Raw genomic sequence first — 19095 nt, forward strand, 5'->3', positions numbered from 1 at the left:
ATGGTACATTTGTTGTTCTTGTAGTTTGGTTGCTTATTAATCAGATTTTTATTTTTGAAGGATAATACCAGACTTGTGTGTGTTTTAGGGCGATTATGTTTCAAAAGACTGAGCTGCACATCCTACAAGTGTGTATAGGTGTCAGCTGAAAAAACCTAGCAAATACAAAATGGATACAGCTGCACACTAAATGCCATCAATGTATAAGGGAACTCTGGTACTGCATTACTGCTATATGAAAACATGAGATTTTTAGTTTATGAATTGGCCAATGCATGTAAGCCCGGAAACCAAACGGCAAGGTAAATCTCAATATTCCGGGTCCCTAACTAAAATGCCACTATCTAGGTTAAAAACATCCATGCCTGGCAGCTAGACTAAAAATCTAACTTGAAATGCCACTATCTGGACTAACCTCCATGTCTGGGCAGCTAGGACTCCTGGTATAAGGATTGTGAACACAGCCTGGTTTATAGGGCGATTATGTTGTGAGGTTGGTGTATGTGTGCTGAGGGTGGTATATGTGTTGAAGCATGTGGTAGTGTGTGGCACATTTTGTGTGTGTGTTCATATCCCCGAGTGTGGTGAGTATCCCAAGTCAGGGCCCCACCTTAGCAACTGTACGGTATATACTCTTTGGCGCCATCGCCTTATTTTTTATGATTCAATAATTTTTATTAGGTTTTCAAAGTTTATACATAAAACAGTTCTAACAAAAACAATAAAACAGAAAGTGCTGTATAGCACTACTTCATGCTATATCAAACAAATAATATACGGTAGACATATACAAAAGGAGAAACAAAAGAAATAACATTGGTAAAAACTATGACATTTTTAAGTCCCCCTTGTTCACATCTGGCAGCTGTCAATTTGCTCCCAACACTTTTCGTTTCACTTTTTCCCCATTATGTAGATAGGGGCAAAATTGATTGGTAAATTGGAACGCGCGGGGTTAAAATTTCGCCTCACAACATAGCACCTGGCGCTCCCCGGGATAGTAACTGTCTCTCTGTTTCTCTCCCATTCTCTGTCTATATCTCTCTGTCTCTCTCTCTCTATATCTCTTTGACTGTCACTTTCCCTATCTGTCTCTTTCCCTCTCATTCCCTGTCTGTCTCTTTCCCTGTCTCTTTGTCTGTCTCTTTACCTGTCTTTGTCTGTCTCTTTACCTGTCTTTCTCTTTCCCTCTCTTTACCTGTCTTTCTCTTTCCCTGTCAGTCTGTCTCTTTGTCTGTGTCTGTCTCTTTGTGTCTGTCTCTTACCCTGTCTATGTCTGTTTCTTACCCTATCTGTGTCTGTCTCTTTCCCTGGCTGCATTGTGACAAGCCAACATTCCATAAAAGGGCGTGGCTGCGCATTCTTCTGAAGTTCTGGCTGTACGGTGGCTCCCAGCTCCATTCGCTTTAATGGAGGCAGGTTTTTTGGTGAATAACTGTAAAGCGCGGGGTTAAAATTTCCCCTCGAAACATAGCCTATGACGCTCTCAGGGTCCAGAAGTGTGAGTGTGCAAAATTTTGTTGCTGTAGCTTCGACGGTGCAGATGCCTATCCTGGACATACACACATACATACATACATACATACATACATACACACATACACACATTCAGCTTTATATATTAGATTATATATATATATATATATATATATATTTATTTATTTTATCTACACAGTAACTGTGTATTATATATACACAGTACATTGTGTGGTAGGGTATAGCTACACATGCAGATACAGAGCACAGTATGTAATACAGGACATGCAATAATAGACAAATGTTTAGACACACCTGTTAATACAAAGGCTTAACGCCAAAAAAAGAGGAATAACATTTTTTACACAAAAAAATCAGAAAAATTTACAGAAACAAGTCTGTGCAACTACAAGTGTGAACGATGCCCTATACAAGCCATTTGTGCGCAATTTTAACCCCTTCACGACATTGGACGGATCTATCCGTCAAGGATCGTGTCCCGTTAAGCCCCGCCCCCTGCCGCGGGCAGGCGGCGGCGGTCGGCACACATATCAGCTGTTTCAACAGCTGACATGTGTGCCTGCATGTTGCGAGTGGAATCGCTTCCACTCGCAACATTTAACCCCTTAATCCTCAGCTCAAGGTTTGAACAAAAATATCTGATAGAAATTGTAGGAATTGTACACATTTCTTTACAAACACTCCACATTTTAGGAGGTCAAAAGTAATTGGACAAATAAACCAAACCCAAACAAAATATTTTTATTTTCAATATTTTGTTGCGAATCCTTTGGAGGCAATCACTGCCTTAAGTCTGGAACCCATGGACATCACCAAACGCTGGGTTTCCTCCTTAATGCTGTGCCAGGCCTTTACAGCCGCAGCCTTCAGGTCTTGCTTGTTTGTGGGTCTTTCCGTCTTAAGGCCCTGTGCGCACTTACCGGATTATGCCGCGGATTTTCCGCGGATTTGCTGCATGTTTCGCTGCAGAAAATGTTCATAACATCTCTGCAGTGAATCACCAGCAAATCCTATGGAGAAAAAAAATCCTGGGCGCACTGGGCGGAATTTGACAGCTGCATGTTTTGCTGCGGGAATCCCGCAGCAAAAACAAGTGCATGTCACTTCTTTTCCGCACATCGCTGCGGGATTTCACTCCATTGACTCCAATGTTAATCATGAAATCCCGCAGGGAATAACGCAGGCAGCAAATTCTGTGCGGTTCACTGCGTTTTCCTGCGTTATTCCGTGCGGTATTTCGCGGTTTACCTCCGGTAATGTACATCGCCTGTCTGCGGTTTTGCAGGGAAGTGATGTCATTACAGGAAGAGGAAGCGGAGCAGAGATTAAACACACACAGATCACAGACACACACAGACATCACAGACACATAGAACACACATAGAAAGAAAACGGAAATATAGAAAAAAAAGAGCGTGGGCTCCGCTGCATATTTACCTGCCAGCCGAGGTAAGCACACAGCGGCAGCCCGGTATCCTCAGGCTGGGGAGGGAGAGGGGCAGGGGTAATGTCCCTTGCCTCACTCCCCCTCCGGCAGCCGAGAATATCAGCCGCAGCTGCCCCGGCACTGTCGCATGCATTATGTGGCAGCACCGGGAGTGTCTTCGGCTCTTCTTGCCACCGTGTAGCAGTGGTGGCAAGGTAATACAAGGGGTTAATGGTGATGGGGGACCACCGCCATTAACCCCAGGCTTGATCATGGCAGCGTCTATGTGACAGCTGACATGATCAACCCGTAAGTACAGTGAAAAAAACACAGACACCGAAAAATCCTTTATTTTAAATAAAACCAACAAGCCTCGTTCACCATTTTATTAACCCCCCCCAAACAAAGCTCCGGCGTAATCCACCGCTCCGACATCCACAGCTCCGGCTCCGACGTCCTGCACTGCTGACATCCAGCCGCAACTGTCACAGACACAGGCTGAATGCAGCAGACAGCAGAGGTAATTACCGGTCATTTCCCACGGCCGGTAATGTGAACTCACTGCCGACCGTGGGAAATGCAGCGATCTGTCCTCTATCTATCCCTCTATCTGTCTATCTATCTATCCCTCTATCTATCTGTCTGTCTATCTATCTATCCCTCTATCTATTCTTCTGTCTATCTACTATCAGAATTAAATGTATTTTTTTTTTTTTTTTCTTCAATGTGCTTTATTGCATTGAATGCAATAAAGCACATCCCAACCCGCACGCGGCAAAACCGCGGCAATACCGCGAACAATACCGCGGTAAAACCGCAGCAAACCGCGGCAAACCGCATGGTTTTTTACCGCGGGTGCGGTAATCTTTGAGAGCATGCGGAATTTTCTCAAGAAAATTCCATTTCCCAGTGCGCACAGAGCATTAATCTCGCTGCCAAAGTCTGGCAGCGAGATCTATATGCGCGTGGCCATGTTTTTTACTTACCGCCGCCCCCACCGGAAGTCACGTGAGTGATCACGTGACGTTCGGTGGTTGCCATCGTAGCACAGGGTCATGTGATGACGCCTGCAGCTACGAAGTTTCACTTTCATTTTTCCTCGGCACGGAGCAGAGGGAAACCGGAAGTGACTGAATCTGCTGTTTACAGCTGTATAGCTGTGATCAGCAGATAGATAAGAGCGATCGGATTGCTGATCGCTATAGCCCCCTAGGGGGACTAGTAAAATAAAAAAAAAGTTTTAAAAAATAAATAAAAAAAAAACCTAAAAGTTCAAATCACCCCCCTTTCACCCCATTGAAAATTAAAGGGTTAAAAAATAAATAAATATACACATATTTGGTATCGCCGCGTTCAAAAATGCCCGATCTATCAAAATATAAAATCAATTAATCTGATTGGTAAACGGCGTAGTGGCAAAAAAATTCCAAACGACAAAATTACGTTTTTTGGTCGCCGCATGTTTTACGCAAAATGCAATAACAGGCGATCAAAACGTAGCATCTGCGCAAAAATGGCACCATTAAAAATGTTAGCTCAAAAAATAAGCCGTCACGGAGCCATTTTTGCTGCATCCTGTTAGAACATTTGATTCTGTGGCCTGGGCACATAAACACACCTGTTAATGCAATGGTTTTCTTGCTCTTATTGGAATGTGCACATTATATATTCAGACTAAAGGCAGCAAAACTGCAATAAAACACATATGGAAACAATGAATAAAATAATACATGTGAAACAAACCAGAATATGTTACTAAAGTGCCGATCTTTACTCTGACAGCCTTACACCCCCTTGTCAATCTATGAAGTAGCTTAATCAGGTTGTCACTTGGAATGGCGTTCAACAGTCCTGAAGGAGTTCCCAGAGGTGCTGAGCATTTTTTTTTGGCTTTGCTTTCATTCTACATTCAACTTATCCCAATCCTTACAATCCTTAGGCTGTCTGTGTTTTGGGTTAATGTTATGTTTCAACAGAAAGAGCAAGCATATGGGGTGGCATGTCATGCAGATTGTCACTGCAAAAAAACCCAACTCCATCACACCTTCCCCTCCATGCCCTCACATTGGCACCACACCTGTAGAAATCATCCATTCAACTTTTCTGCATCTCACAAAGACATGGCAGTTGGTTCTCAAATTTTGACTCATCAGACCATTAAAGATTTTCACTGATATAATGTCCAGAACTTGTGCTACTTGTCCCAAGAAAATCTCTTCTTCTTGTTTGTGATTCTTGGTAGTGGCATCTATTCAAGTCGAACATAAGGTCCTCCTTTTCATATTCTCTTGTGGACAGCTGATGTAGAGATGTGTCTGCCATTTGATGTCTTTGCATAATTAATAAGGGCGATAATCTGAGGTGCTATCAAGTTGCAGTGGTAACTCTGATGAACTTATCCTCTGCAGCAGGTCTTCTTGTTGGTCTTCTTTTCCTGCTGACTGTCCTCATGAGAGCCAGTTTCAACATAGCAGATTATGGTTTTCATGACTGCACCTTAGGATATTGTTCATGATTCTGGAAATTTTCTGCATTGACTTAACTTGATGTTTTAACCTAGTAATGGAGCTTTGTTTTGCTGACTTCAGTCTGAATCTAAAATGTGCACATTCTGATAACAACAACAAACAACGCACTCCCCCTTCATCACATGAACAGTTGAGTAAAACAATCTTGACCTGTACTGTATATATGAGATACTCAGAGGTGAAAATTACATATATATATATATATATATATATATACACTGCTCAAAAAATAAAGGGAACACTTAAAACAATGAAACTCAATCACATTTCTGTGAAATCAACCTGTCCAGTTATGAAGCAACACTAATTCTGAATTAATCTTTCCTGCTGTTGTGCAAATGTAAAAGACAACAAGTAGAAATGATAGGCAATTAGCAAGACACCCCCTATGAAGGAGTTGTTCTGCAGGTGGTGACCACAGACCATTTCTCTGTTCTCATCCTTTGTGGCTATTGTTTTGGTCAATTTTGCATTTTGTCATTGCTCTCACCCCTAGAGGTAGTGTAGTGCCGCACAGGGCAGGTGGATTTAACCTACTCGTTGCCGGGCTGTCGACTGTCATGGTCATGGGTGGCCTAGCCTGGCTCCATTGCCTCGAGGCGTACAGAAGATAGTAGGGGAGAGATGTTAGGTTTAGTTGTGAGGTGTTTGTTGTGATGCCACCTGTGGTATGCGGCCAGGGAATGGGCCGCCACTATCGCTGTCCTCCGGGGCAGACGGTAATAGCAGCCAGGGATGGTATCGCTCTCCACAGGTAGCGCGGGCCCCGGGGAGGATGATGAGGGGAGTAGTGATGGCGGCTCGGAGCGGCAGAACCGGTAATAAAGAGGCAGAGTCTATAGCTGCGGTTCCAGGTTGTTTACTCACTTTTGTACGATGCCGCTCACCCAGGTAATACCGCCCACTTGCTATGATGGTCTCTGTCGAACCCGAATCCCTTTAGAGATCAGTCAGGTTTGGTGTTCAGTGGGTTTCTCCTTGTAACGCCTGTCTGTGGATCCCCTGGCTTGAAGATACGAGGGGACCCTTGGTTTCACAAGATGTACTCTTGTCCCTATATGCAGGTGCCGCGGTTTCGATGTGGGGTCCGGCTTGATGCGAGATCCCGGATCCTATATGACACTGTGCTGTCTGGCGCTGTGTAGCCAGGGAAGTTTGAAACTTTCCCTGTCCAGCAGATTCTGGAAAACCAATGTGAAGTATGATCTTCCCTAGGGTCCTGCTGCCCTGCGTGGCGTCGATTCCGAGGGGAGCAGATTCACTCTCCCCATGGCAACCATTGTGAACTTTCTCCTTCTTCTCACCGGAGCACCCCTGAGATGCAACTGCTCCCTTCTTCTCCTGCTGGAGAAGTCCCTAACTGTTGTGTTGGCTCCTGACTCCCCCTGCTGGCTGCACCTCCCTCCTCCCAGGTCCTACGCTAGTGGGACTGGGGCCCCTGTTAAGAGCATCCTGTAAATGCCTATCTGTCAGTGACCCATTTATTACCCGACAGTAGCCCAGTCCCCAGTGGGAACAGGGAAATCTGGTGTGTATTTGAGTGTGTAATGTGGTGAAACCGGGACTGACCTCCTCAGGAACTGGGTTTAGCATTACACCCAATTTGGGTACAATACTATCTGGCGACTGAAGCCTCAGGGGTGCCACAGTAGCATGAGGTGGTGTCTATAACCCACAGAAGTTGCTCAGGTAGTGCAGTTCAATTAGGATGTCAAATCAATGCCAGCTGTGGCAAGAAGGTTAGCAGAGTCTGTCAGCAGAGTATCCAGAGCATGGAGCAGATAGCAGGAGGAAGGCCAGTACACCAGGAGATGTGGAGGGGGCCGAAGAAGGAAAACAACCCAGCAGCAGGACCGCTACCTCCTCCTTTGTGCAACGAAGAACAGGAAGAGCAGTGTTAGAGCCTGCAAATTGACCTCCAACAAGCCATTACTATCCATGTGTCTGCTCAAATTGTCATCAACAGACTCCATGAAGGTGGTTTGAGCACCCAACATCCATAAGTGGGTGTTTTGCTTACAGCCCAAAACCGCAATTGCCAGAGAACACCAAGATTGGCAGATTCCACATTGGCACCCTGTGCTCTTCATGAATGAGAGCAAGTTCACACTGAGCACATGTGACAGACATGACAGAGTTTGGAGACGCCTTTGAGAATGTTCTGCTGCTTGCAACAACCTCCAGGATGACCGGTTTGGCAGTGGGACAGTAATGGTGTGGGGAGGCATTTTTTTTGGAGGGCCACACAGCCCTTCATGTGCTAGACAGAGGTACTATGACTGCCATTAGATACTGGGATGAGATCCTCAGACCCATTGTGAGACCATATGCAGATGCAGTGGGCCCTGGGTTCTGTTAGGGCCAGGTGGATGGGCAGACCCGGGAGGTGGATCCACTGGGCCGAACTCCCCGATGAGGAAAGGAGTCCGGTAGCCGGAGCACTATAGGTAGCAGGACAGTCTGTGCACAAGAGCACAATGGAGAAGTCCCTGGAACCACGGGGTCACTGATGGTGGTCCGGGTGACGGAGCTCAGGTTCGGAAGCCGGGATGATGTCAGGCGGGGTCCGGAACCGTTGGAGCGAGATGACGGGTCACCGCAGGGAACAGAGATGGTGCGGACTGTCAGGATGGCAGATAGGCAGCGTTCGGGGTTCGGGATACGGCAGGACCGGATGGCAATGCAGGATCGGCTCTAGAAGAGAGAGAGGTAAGTATCTCACAGGAAACCACAAGGAGACCTGACTCCTAGCTTGGGAAACACGAAGATCAGGCCCCGCCCCCTTGGACATTGCACCCCTTTATACCCCGTACCTGTGTGCTTCATTTCCTGTCAGTGGACACTGGCCCTTTAAGAAAGGGTCAGTGACCGCGCGCGCGCCCTAATGCGCATGCGCGCGGCCCGGGTGCCAGAAGCCAGGGCAGGAAGCTGAGAGGAGGACGCAGCAGAGCCGGGCTGGGGCTGGGAAGCTGACGGGCGCCGGGAGCGGGGACCAGGAGGCCTGGGAAGCGCGGGCGATGGAGGCTGGAGAGCGGGGAGCGTGGCAGGTGAGCCGGGAAGCGGAGCAGAGGACCCGGGGAGCGTGACAGGTTCCTTGGAATGCATGACAATGCTAGGCCTCATGTGACTCAAGTGTGTCGGCAGTTCCTGCATGATGAAGGCATTGATGCTATAGACTGGCCTGCCCGCTCCCCAAACCTTAATCCAATCGAGCACATCTGGGACATCATGTCTTGTTGCATCCACTAACGCCACTTGCACCACAAACTGTCCAGGTGGTAGCGGATGATTTAATCCAGGTCTGGGAGGATATCCCTTAGTAGAATATTTGCCACCTCATCAGGAGCATGCCCAGGTGTTGTAGGGAGGTCATACAGGAACATGGAGGCCACACACAATACTGAGCCTCATTTTCTTGTCTTGAGGCATTTCCACTGAAATTGGATCAGCCAGTAATTTGATTTTCCACTTTGATCTTAAGTATCATTCCAGATCCAGACCATGGGATATTAATTTTGATTTACATTGATCATTTTTATGTTTTATTATACTCATCGCATTCCAGTATGTAATGAATAAAGATTTGCAACTGGAATATTTAATTTATTGAGATCTAGGATGGGGTATATCAGTGTTCCCTTTATTTTTTTAAATATGCAATTACTGACCAATGACATCCCAGATGTGCTTGATGGGAAACAAGTCTGGAAATGCTATAGGCCATTGTAACACATTTTAGGCCACGTAGGCTGCTCACAGTAGCACAAGCAACATGTGGCCTGGTGTTGTCCTGTTAAAAAATGAGTCCTGTGACATTTTGGATAAATGTCCGTACTTCAGGTTTCAGGACCAAATCAATGTAACGCTGAGCTGTTAGTGTACCTAGAATGAAGATTATAGCAGTCTGTCTACCGTACATTATGGTTACCCCACCATAATCCCAGGAGCAGGATCGGTGTGACATGTCTTCATGAGGGTCTCTTCAGAGTGTTGCCTGTGTGGGCTACAGATCAATTTTCGGCTAAACTAGAGTCCAGGACAAAAGTGGAACTCATTGCAGAAGAGGACAGGCCATCATTTAAGCCTTATTGCCATCTTGCCCTGCACCATGACAGCATTTAAGAGTGGTGGCATGATGTTAATGGACACCTGTAGCTAGACATAGATACTCTGTAGGCACTGTTAAACGCCTTAGGGGTACTTTGCACGCTGCAACATCGCTACTGCAATATCATCTGGGTCAAATCGAGAGTGACGCACATCCGGCGCCGGTAACGACGTCGCAACGTGTAAAGCCTAGATACACCGATAAACGATCGCAAAAGCGTCGAAAATCGGTGATCTGTGTAGCGTCGGTCATTTTCATAATGTCGCACCAATAGGAGATACGATGTTGTTCCTCGTTCTGCTCATCTCCACCCCACCGCTTCTATTGGCCGCCTGCCGTGTGACGTCGCTGTGACGCCACACGACCCTCCCCCTTAGGAAGGAGGCGGGTCGCCGGCCAGAGCGACGTCGCAGGGCAGGTAAGTGCGTGTGAAGCTGCCGTAGCAATAATTTTCGCTACGGCAGCTATCACAAGATATCGCATGTGTGACGGGGGCGAGTACTATCGCGCTCGGCATCGCTAGCCGATGCTAGCGATGTCGCAATGTGCAAATTACCCCTTAGATTTGACACTTGACATATAATTTCACTTGGAAAACAGAATGGATCATTTATGAAACCAGTGGTAAGGCCATTTCCCCATTTTACAACATGACATCACCAGGCCACATGTTGTTCTTGCTACTGTGGGCAGCCTGCTTGGCCTAAATGTGATATCATGGCCTGCAGCGTTTCCGGATTTGTCTCCAATCAAGTACATCTAGGATGTCATTGATCAACAAATGCAAAGGGAGCTGCCAGCAGAGCATCTTGATGATCTGCCCAAGTGCATTCAGCATGACAGAACTTTCCTCAGACAAGTTGTAAAAGGGTTGTCCGGTATTTTAATGTTGCTAACCTATCCTTGGGATAGGTCAACACCAGATCGATGAAGGTGTGATACCTGGCACCCCCAACAACCAGCTGTAGTCACTCGGAGACTGACTCATATGTATAATATATAGCACAGTATATAGAAGCACAGTATATATAACAGTATACAGCACAGTGTATTGTGTAAAGTAGCATATTATACAGTGTTTCCACCGATATCCTGTCCACCTCCTTTAACTTGAGAACGGCGGCAGCTATAGGCATAGAAGTGGTGTCTAGGTATAGTAAAGTAGCCATGCGCTATGCAATGAAACCACCTATAGCGCCACCTGGTGAAAAACAATGGAGTTAGCATTTTTCTCTCGAAAACGGAACGAGATAGAGAAAAAAAGTGAATTACAAAGTTGTAGGGCATCATCAATTCAATACGAATCGACACCTTGCATACAGAAATGCTATGATTAGAACGTGTAAAACTCACAAGGCTGCGGATGTGAAGCGATACCTTCCTACAAGTCATTGGGTATGGTGGCTGCGTGGAGTGGCCTCCACACTCACCTGACCTGACCCCATTGGACTTATTTCTGTGAGGTCACATCGAACAGCAGGTGACATCTCGTGTCGCCTGCTGTTCACATCGAACAGCAGGCGACACCTCCACCAACATTGCAGCACCTACGACGACGTATTACAGATGCTTGTGCAAACGTGTCACCTACCATATTGCACAACGTGCAGCAAGATACAGAATGCTGTCCAGAGTCCAGATGTGCATTGCAGCTGAAGATAGCCACTTTGAGCATCAAAGTTAAATGAGCGCCATATGCGTGACCAGCATTCAATAGTTTTTTTTTGGGGGGGGGGGGTCATGGGTTTCAGATCATAGCATTTCTGTAAGCAAGGTGTCGATTCGTATTGAATTGATGATACCCTACAATTTTTTTATTCACTTTTTTTCTCTATCTCGTTCTGTTTTCAAGATAAAAATGCTAACTCCGTTGTTATCCACCAGGTGGCGCTATAGGAGGTTTCATTGCATAGCGCATGGCCACTTTACTATACCTAGATACCACTTCTATGCCTATAGCTGCCGCCATTCTCAAGTTAATGGCGGTGGACAGGATATGGTTGGACACACTGTATAGTATGCAGCACAGCCTATATCTATCAGATTATACAGTATAGTAAAGTATATAGTATTGGACATACTGTATACAGGGTTGTCTCCAGGTTTTCGTGGGCCCAGGGTGAAAGAGTCTCAGTGGTTCCCATCCACAAGCAGACACGCACATACACAGATACACACACATACAGGCATACGTACGTACATTTACATATTTGAAGATAAATTCACAAAAATACATAGAAACAGACAAATATATACTCAGTCATATACACTGACATACATAGATACACATCATACATGCAAACACAGAGATTAATATTTGTAATTGGGAAGTCAGCAGCAGCCTCACTCACCTCCCCCGCTTGTCTCTGTCCAGCTCCTCCAGGGCATGTGGCTGTGCTGCGCTGATTGGTGGACATCACTAACAGACATGGCGAGCACAGTACACATTGACTGCTGTATATACATCACAGAAGGGGCTGAGAGCAAATATTTCAAAGGGGGTATAGACAGCACTGGGGGGAGTATATGTGACGCCCCTGAGGTTTTGTCGAAACAGGGTATTGCATGTCATTTGGGGTGCAATGCTTGATGGGTGATGAAGGAGTTAATCACTGGTGTAGTTTTTTTCCCTTACAAAACATCTAGCTATGAGTCACCACTTACACAGGAAGCTGGACAGTCTGGGGAATTCCAGGTTACCTCGGCAACAGCCAGTACGAGTCATCCCAAGGGTGGGGGCACGGAGTGAGTAGGAAAGACACAAACAGTCTAGACTTCAGAACAGTCTGAGACAGAGAAGGAACAACAGGTCCCCTGGGACGGAGTGCTACACTCAGCTTCCGATAAGGGGGACCGCCCGGGATGTGTGCTTAGGAGCTATCTCGGGGAAGGAGGAGAGAGTGCCAGAACATCATGGGACTTGTAGTACCAAGGCTACTATAGCGAGTCTTTCACAGAACTTCTATAGCTATGACCGGCCAGACTGGAAGAGGGCGAGAGGCAGAGGTGACTGGTGGAGATGGTGAGACACAGGAGACATAGCACCAGGGGGGGGAGCTTAACCGCTTTCACAGTGCCAGCGCAGGATCCGGGGGCAGGTTTACAGCCAGGCCCCACGGCGAGGACCCGCGTCACTTGCATACGGGACGGGACACTTAACACGGACAGTGGAGTCCCTAGGTTACTTCAGGCCATGGGGAGCCGTGAGTCAGCGCAAGGAGGAAGGTCGCACACATTTCCACAGACACCAGTGAGTGCCTTCGATTCACCCGAGACTGGCTGGAGTGCATCCATAGCGTCGGAAAGCGGCACCTTCGGAGACCTTTAAGAACTGTGAGTAAAAAGAACTTTAAACCGCAGCCCCTCTGTTGTCCTTGTCATTGCCGGCACCGCCGCCCTGCGTTTCGGCGCCATCAGCCATCCCCATTGCTCTCATCCTCCCTGGGGCTTGCTCTATATGTGGTTAGCTGGACTATCTGGGCTGCGTTAACATCAGCCCTGGGGGAAAGCAACATCTCGCAGCGGCGGCCGGTTCCTGGCCGCGCACCTCGGGTGGCGTTGCAAAGCATCCCCTATTCCCATCCAACACCGCTCCTGGGAGAAGGGAGGGTCCGCGGAGGAGGAGGCCAGGACACCGTCACCACTGCAACCGGTGACACGCTTCCCAGGGACCCTTCACCCTCCTTCCATCCCCCTTTACACCGGACACCCGTTCGTTTGTCCTTTACATGTAGCCGACTGTGCCACGGAGACGGGTCAGGCCAGTCACCGCAACACCAAAACCACTGGCCCGGTGACGAGTAACCCCTGAGGCCCTGTGGGGCGCTACATATACACATAACGGGGGACACTGGGGCTTGGGGGGCATACACATACAGGGGGATGCTGGGGCCAGTGGGGGGCATACACATTACTGGGGTCAGTGGGGGGCATACACATTACTGAGGCCAGTGGAGAACATACATATTACTGAGGTCACCGAGGGTCATACACATACATATTACTGGGGTTGCTGAGGGGCATACACATTATTGGGGTCAGTGGGTTACATATGTAGCGCCTCACAGGGCAGGTGATTAACCTACTCGTCACCGGGCCGTTGTCTGTCGTCGTCATGGGCGGCCTAGCCCGGCTCCGTTGCCCCAAGGCGTACAGAAAGTTGGCAGGGGAAGGATGATGGGGGTAGTTGGGATGTGTTTGTCGTGACGCCACCTGTGGAATGTGGCCAGGGAAAGGGCCGCCACTGCTGTTGCTGTACTCCGGGGCAGATGGTAGTAGCAGCTATGTATGGTATCGCTCTCCACAGGTAGAGCGGGCCTCGGGGAGGATGATGAGGTTAGTAGTGATGGCGGCGGGGAGCGGCAGTACCAGTAATAAAGAGGCAGTGCCTATGGCTACGGTTCCAGGTTATTTTACTCACTTTTGTATGATGCTGCTCACCCAGGTAATACCAGTCACTTGCTATAATGGGCTACGTCGAACCCGAATCCCTTTAGAGGTCAGCCCGGTTTGGTGTTCGGTGGAGTTTCTCCTTGTAACACCTGTCTGTGGATCCCCTGGCATGAAGATACGAGGGGACCCTGGGTTTCACGAGATGTGCTCTTGTCCCTATATGCAGGTGCCGCGGATCCGATGTGGGGTCCGGCTTGAAGTGAGGCCTAGGATCCTATATGGCACTGTGCTGCTATGTCCGCTGCTCTTCTGCTGGAGAACTCCTCTAGACTGTTTTGTTGGCTCCTGACTCCCCCTGGTGGCTGCACCTCCCCCCCTCCAGAGTTCTAAACTAGTGGGACTGGGGCCCCTGTTGAGGGCATCCTGTAAATGCTTCCTCTGTTGGTGACCCCTAAATTACCCGACCCTAGCCCAGTCTCCAGTGGGAACAGGGCAACCTTATGTGTATTGAGTGTGTAATGTGGTGAAACTGGGACTGACCTCCTCAGGAACCAGGTTTAGCATTACACCCAATGTTGGGTGCCATACTCTGTGGCGACTGAAGCCTCAGGGGTGCCACACATAAACATAACTGGAATCAGTGGGGAGCATTATTTTAGTAAGTGCAGGGCATACACATTACTGAGGTCAGTGAGGGGCATTCACATTACTGGGGCCAGTGGGGGGCATACACATACTGGGGACACCGTGGGGAAAACACATTGCTGGGGCCAGGAGTGGCATACACATTACTGAGCTAGTGGGGGGGCATACATATACTGGGGCCACCGAGGGACAAACACATTACTGGGGCCACCGAGGGGCAAATACATTACTGGGGCCACCGAGGGGCAAACACATTACTGGGGCCACCGAGGGGCAAACACATTACTGGGGCCACCGAGGGGCAAATGCATTACTGGGGCCACCGAGGGGCAAACATATTACTGGGGCCACCGAGGAGTAAACACTTTACTGGGGCCACCCAGGAGCATACACGTACAGTGACAGTATACAACACAGTATACAGTATATACACACACGCTAAACTCGGGTAATAAGTGGAATATTACATATATAGTGCTGTATGTATGACAGTGTACAGCACAGTATATAACTATTTTATCTCTCTATCTATATTGTGCACACAGGACACATGTATACAGTATATATATGTATACACACACTGCACTCGGGCAGTGAGTGGTATATTACACATATAATGCAGTATATATGACAGTATACAGCATAGTATACAGTACACAGTACTGTATATAAATATATATGTATACACACTTTACACTCGGGCAGTGAGTGGTATATTACACATATAGTGCAGTATATATGACAGTATACAGCATAGTATACAGTATATATGTATACACTACACTCGGGCAGTGAGTGGTATATTACACATATAATGCAGTATATATGACAGTATACAGCATAGTATACAGTATATATGTATACACTACACTCGGGCAGTGAGTGGTATATTACACATATAGTGCAGTATATATGACAGTATACAGTCTAGTATACAGTATATATGTATACACTACACTCGGGCAGTGAGTGGTATATTACACATATAGTGCAGTATATATGACAGTATACAGCATAGTATACAGTATATATGTATACACTACACTCGGGCAGTGAGTGGTATATTACACATATAGTGCAGTATATATGACAGTATACAGCATAGTATACAGTATATATGTATACACTACACTCGGGCAGTGAGTGGTATATTACACATATAGTGCAGTATATATGACAGTATACAGCATAGTATACAGTATATATGTATACACTACACTCGGGCAGTGAGTGGTATATTACACATATAGTGCAGTATATATGACAGTATACAGCATAGTATACAGTATATATGTATACACTACACTCGGGCAGTGAGTGGTATATTACACATATAATGCAGTATATATGACAGTATACAGCATAGTATACAGTACACAGTACTGTATATAAATATATATGTATACACACACTACACTCGGGCAGTGACTGACGTGGAGCCGCAGCGCTGAGTTCGGAAGTGAATGGGGGCGGGGCGCATGCGCAGTGCGGCTCTGGCTGTGTCTCTGTCCCCGGGTCCCTCCCGTGTGTGTCCCGGTCCCCGGTCCCTCCCTCCCTCCTTCCCTCCCGGTACCGGCTCCATCCCCCCCACCCCCGGCCAGGCGGATGTGCTTCAGGAAGCGACCGGGCTCCGGTGCTGCCCAGATTGTAAGTAGCAGCTGCCCGGCGGATGGGAGATCAGTGCATGGGGCACCGGGAGGGGGTCCCCGAATCCTTCCCTGCAGCCCGCAACGGCAGAGGGGTCACCGAGTGCAAGAAATGTAACTGTGCTCCCCCTGCCCATCCAGACTTACTCTAAACCTCCTTCCCTGCATCCTAAAACTCCCCCCACACCGGGCACAGAGACATTACTACTACTCGGTACACCCAGCCTTACACACTGTGCCCCCAAACTCCCCCCACACCGGGCACAGAGACATTACTACTACTCTGTACACCCAGCCTTACACACTGTGCCCCCAAACTCCCCCCACACCAGGAACAGAGACATTACTACTCTGTACACCCAGCCTTACACACTGTGCCCCCAAACTCCCCCCACACCGGGCACAGAGACATTACTACTACTCTGTACACCCAGCCTTACACACTGTGCCCCCAAACTCCCCCCACACCAGGAACAGAGACATTACTACTCAGTACACCCAGCCTTATACACTGTGCCCCCAAACTCCCCCCACACCGGGCACAGAGACATTACTACTACTCTGTACACCCAGCCTTACACACTGTGCCCCCAAACTCCCCCCACACCAGGAACAGAGACATTACTACTCAGTACACCCAGCCTTATACACTGTGCCCCCAAACTACCCCCACACCGGGCACAGAGACATTACTACTACTCTGTACACCCAGCCTTACACACTGTGCCCCCAAACTCCCCCCACACCAGGCACAGAGACATTACTACTACTCTGTACACCCAGCCTTACACACTGTGCCCCCAAACTACCCCCACACCAGGAACAGAGACATTACTACTCAGTACACCCAGCCTTACACACACTGTGCCCCCAAACTCCCCCCACACCGGGCACAGAGATATTACTACTACTCTGTACACCCAGCCTTACACACACTGTGCCCCCAAACTCCCCCCACACCGGGCACAGAGACATTACTACTACTCTGTACACCCAGCCTTACACACTGTGCCCCCAAACTCCCCCCACACCGGGCACAGAGACATTACTACTCAGTACACCCAGCCTTATACACTGTGCCCCCAAACTCCCCCCACACCGGTCACAGAGACATTACTACTACTCTGTACACCCAGCCTTACACACTGTGCCCCCAAACTCCCCCCACACCAGGAACAGAGACATTACTACTCAGTACACCCAGCCTTACACACTGTGCCCCCAAACTCCCCCCACACCGGGCACAGAGACATTACTACTCAGTACACCCAGCCTTATACACTGTGCCCCCAAACTCCCCCCCACACCGGGCACAGAGACATTACTACTACTCTGTACACCCAGCCTTACACACTGTGCCCCCAAACTCCCCCCACACCAGGAACAGAGACATTACTACTCAGTACACCCAGCCTTATACACTGTGCCCCCAAACTACCCCCACACCGGGCACAGAGACATTACTACTACTCTGTACACCCAGCCTTACACACTGTGCCCCCAAACTCCCCCCACACCAGGCACAGAGACATTACTACTACTCTGTACACCCAGCCTTACACACTGTGCCCCCAAACTACCCCCACACCAGGAACAGAGACATTACTACTCAGTACACCCAGCCTTACACACACTGTGCCCCCAAACTCCCCCCACACCGGGCACAGAGATATTACTACTACTCTGTACACCCAGCCTTACACACACTGTGCCCCCAAACTCCCCCCACACCGGGCACAGAGACATTACTACTACTCTGTACACCCAGCCTTACACACTGTGCCCCCAAACTCCCCCCACACCGGGCACAGAGACATTACTACTCAGTACACCCAGCCTTATACACTGTGCCCCCAAACTCCCCCCACACCGGGCACAGAGACATTACTACTACTCTGTACACCCAGCCTTACACACTGTGCCCCCAAACTCCCCCCACACCAGGAACAGAGACATTACTACTCAGTACACCCAGCCTTACACACTGTGCCCCCAAACTACCCCCACACCGGGCACAGAGACATTACTACTACTCTGTACACCCAGCCTTACACACTGTGCCCCCAAACTCCCCCCACACCAGGCACAGAGACATTACTACTACTCTGTACACCCAGCCTTACACACTGTGCCCCCAAACTACCCCCACACCAGGAACAGAGACATTACTACTCAGTACACCCAGCCTTACACACACTGTGCCCCCAAACTCCCCCCACACCGGGCACAGAGATATTACTACTACTCTGTACACCCAGCCTTACACACACTGTGCCCCCAAACTTCCCCCACACCGGGCACAGAGATATTACTACTACTCTGTACACCCAGCCTTATACACACTGTGCCCCCAAACTACCCCCACACCAGGAACAGAGACATTACTACTCAGTACACCCAGCCTTATACACACTGTGCCCCCAAACTCCCCCCACACCGGGCACAGAGATATTACTACTACTCTGTACACCCAGCCTTATACACACTGTGCCCCCAAACTACCCCCACACCAGGAACAGAGACATTACTACTCAGTACACCCAGCCTTACACACACTGTGCCCCCAAACTCCCCCCACACCGGGCACAGAGATATTACTACTACTCTGTACACCCAGCCTTATACACACTGTGCCCCCAAACTCCCCCCACACCGGGCACAGAGACATTACTACTACACTGTACACCCAGCCTTACACACACTGTGCCCCCAAACTCCCCCCACACCAGACACAGAGACATTACTACTACTCAGTACACCCAGCCTTATACACACTGTGCCCCCAAACTACCCCCACACTGGGCACAGAGATATTACTACTACTCTGTACACTCAGCCTTACACACACTGTGC

The 19095-nt window shown here is 48.5% G+C and overlaps 1 protein-coding gene across 4 annotated transcripts in view; it reads left to right on the plus strand.

Moving 5' to 3' along the window:
* Positions 1-19095, plus strand: part of RGS19 (regulator of G protein signaling 19) — a 70788-nt gene that overhangs the window by 18721 nt on the left and 32972 nt on the right. The window contains exon 1 of one of the 4 annotated variants that reach the window (XM_075347798.1): positions 12563-12581. The exons of 1 other annotated variant lie outside the window; for it this stretch is intronic. In XM_075347798.1, the coding sequence (XP_075203913.1) occupies positions 12579-12581 (3 nt within the window). In that variant the 5' untranslated portion in view covers positions 12563-12578. Of the gene's footprint in view, positions 1-12562; positions 12582-16129; positions 16244-19095 lie in introns of those variants that run through there. 2 more of the 4 variants (XM_075347797.1, XM_075347795.1) reach the window with 2 other exon arrangements.

This window comes from Anomaloglossus baeobatrachus, chromosome 5, assembly GCF_048569485.1.
Source record: "Anomaloglossus baeobatrachus isolate aAnoBae1 chromosome 5, aAnoBae1.hap1, whole genome shotgun sequence".
Classification (NCBI taxonomy): domain Eukaryota; kingdom Metazoa; phylum Chordata; class Amphibia; order Anura; family Aromobatidae; genus Anomaloglossus; species Anomaloglossus baeobatrachus.